This window comes from Carex rostrata, chromosome 7 (genome assembly GCF_964058835.1).
Source record: "Carex rostrata chromosome 7, lpCarRost1.2, whole genome shotgun sequence".
NCBI lineage: Eukaryota > Viridiplantae > Streptophyta > Magnoliopsida > Poales > Cyperaceae > Carex > Carex rostrata.
The window spans coordinates 8207951-8210042 of record NC_135924.1 but is presented as its reverse complement, the minus strand read 5'-3'; the positions used below and the strand labels follow the sequence as shown (position 1 = coordinate 8210042).

The window sequence follows — 2092 nt, the reverse complement described above, 5'->3', positions numbered from 1 at the left end:
GGATTTTAAATGAGAATTCATATATATATAAAAATAAGTATGCAATAATAAGCGGCCAAAAATGAAGAACCGTATATCTAATACATAATTTCTATTTGGATTGCAACTGAATAAGAATATATGGCCACATAAAAATACAGAACTGCATATTTGGTCGAATACAAATTTTCTATTTTGTTTTTCTTAGATTTTCTATACAGAACTGCATATTTGATCGAATACAAATTTTCTAATTTTTTTTTCTTAGATTTTCTATTCAGATTACAACTGAATAAAAATATATGGCCGCATGACCGAATTTTAATATACTGGTGATAGAACAGTTTTTAATTAGTATGATAGTTTGCTGCATGATTTTAAAATGGGCTCTCACGAAATATTTGCCCAAATTTTGCAACACAATAAACACAGAATTTGTGAAAATCATTTTTTTTTTCTTTTCATAATCACCAATTTAGGAATGTATTTGTCAAATTACCGGAACTTTTGTGTTAGAAATTCCATTTTATCTGTACCAAATCAAGAGTCATTTCAACATTCAAGTAAAGGATTAATTTCACAAGAGTAATGAACGGCTGACTTGAATCAAAGAAATAAACAAATATTTCTCTTGAACAAAAGAACAAGATCCTTCTAGGGCTACTATCCTAATTTAAACCTCCAGAAAAGGATCTCCATCTATGTACATGAAATTTCCAAAAATAAAATAAAAGAAATAAACAAAGCAGCTGGCAATCTACTCAGCAGCTTCAGCTTCTTTGAGCAAATCCAAAAGCGCCTGCTTTTCTTTCTCAAAATCCCCTCCATTTACAAAAGGGTGCTTTAGCAGATCACTAATCGTTGCTCTTTGTCTCGAATTCTTTTGCAAACACAACCCTATAAAATCTCTAAATTCGGGCGAAGCCTCCACACTCTCCGGCAAGCTCGGTGCCTCCCCGAAACAAATCGCACACATGAGGGCAGCCCAATCGGGGCGCTGTCCCTTTTGCAACAGAGGGAAGTATCCCAATTTCAATTCCAAAATAGCAATCCCGAGGGACCACACATCGGCCGCATACGGGTCGTAGTCCCCGCCGTAAGTCTCCGGATCAAACCTTTCGGGGCTCATGTAGGCAGCTGTGCCGACATACGACAAGCACGATTTCAACTCCCGTATGAGAATCTTCCCAACCCCAAAATCGGCGATCTTCACCTCTCCAGAGGAGCTGACGAGGAGGTTCGACGGCTTCAGGTCGCGGTGTACAATCCGCAGCGAGTGGAGGTGGGAAAGGCCCAAGAGAGCATGTCTTGCCACGATTGCAAGCGCTGGCTCAGGGAAAGGGGAGTTATTCCTCTTTCTGAGAATTGAATCGAGGGATCCACCGTCAACAAGTTCAAGAAGGATGGAGAGATCGCCAGATGGAGAGGGGAAGGAGCTGTGGCAGCGCACCACGTGTGGTGACCCGGCAGCTTGGCGAAGAATCTCGGCCTCCCGGGAGGCAGTAGTGGTTGTGCTGGAGGAGGGGGAAAGGGTTTTGAGAGCAAAGAGAGTGGAGGAAGTGCGGTGGCGAACCTTGTAGACTCTGCCACCATTGCCTTGTCCGAGGACCGAGAGCTTTTCGTAGTCTGAGAGGGATGAGGTGGAAGTGGTGGCGGAGGAGGTGGGAGGAAGAGAGAAGCGGCGGGAGGAGGGAGTGGGGGCAGAGGAGGGGAGATCTAGGGTTAGGTTGCGAAGGCGACGTTGGCGTACTGCTGCCATGAGTGAGAGAGGTTGAGAGAGAAGTAGAATGCCAGTGAATTGTTGGAGCAAATTAAAATGGAAAGAAGAGAAGGATGCGCCTATTTATAATAGAGCGGTTCTTTTTAATGGAAGGCTGCCAGGAAGGAGATGCTATTTTGTCACTTGCTGGAGTGAGATGGTGGACAACTGGGAATTAGCATCCGGATCCGCCATCTGTTTGTCGTTATGGGCGCAAATGGTAAATGGAGAATGTGTATAGATTGTTCAGATTTAAATAAAGCTGCGGCGATATAATTGGAGCGAGCGATTAAAATCAAAAGGTTAGGATTGCTCTGCTGTAGCGGATCATGGAGTTGGGATGTGAAACGGAGG

General features: G+C 43.4%; 1 protein-coding gene across 1 annotated transcript; it reads right to left on the bottom strand.

The window, feature by feature from the left end:
- Nucleotides 1-529: 529 nt before the first annotated feature.
- MKK9 (MAP kinase kinase 9) lies at nucleotides 530-1791 on the bottom strand. The gene has a single exon (XM_078305785.1). It carries the CDS (start codon nucleotides 1736-1738, stop codon nucleotides 737-739), a length of 1002 nt encoding a protein of 333 aa, XP_078161911.1. The 5' UTR covers nucleotides 1739-1791; the 3' UTR covers nucleotides 530-736.
- Nucleotides 1792-2092: the final 301 nt, after the last annotated feature.

Bases quoted from the DNA above. Each gene is read 5' to 3' on its own strand.
- MKK9 (XM_078305785.1), bottom strand. From the start codon at position 1,738: ATGGCAGCAGTACGCCAACGTCGCCTTCGCAACCTAACCCTAGATCTC.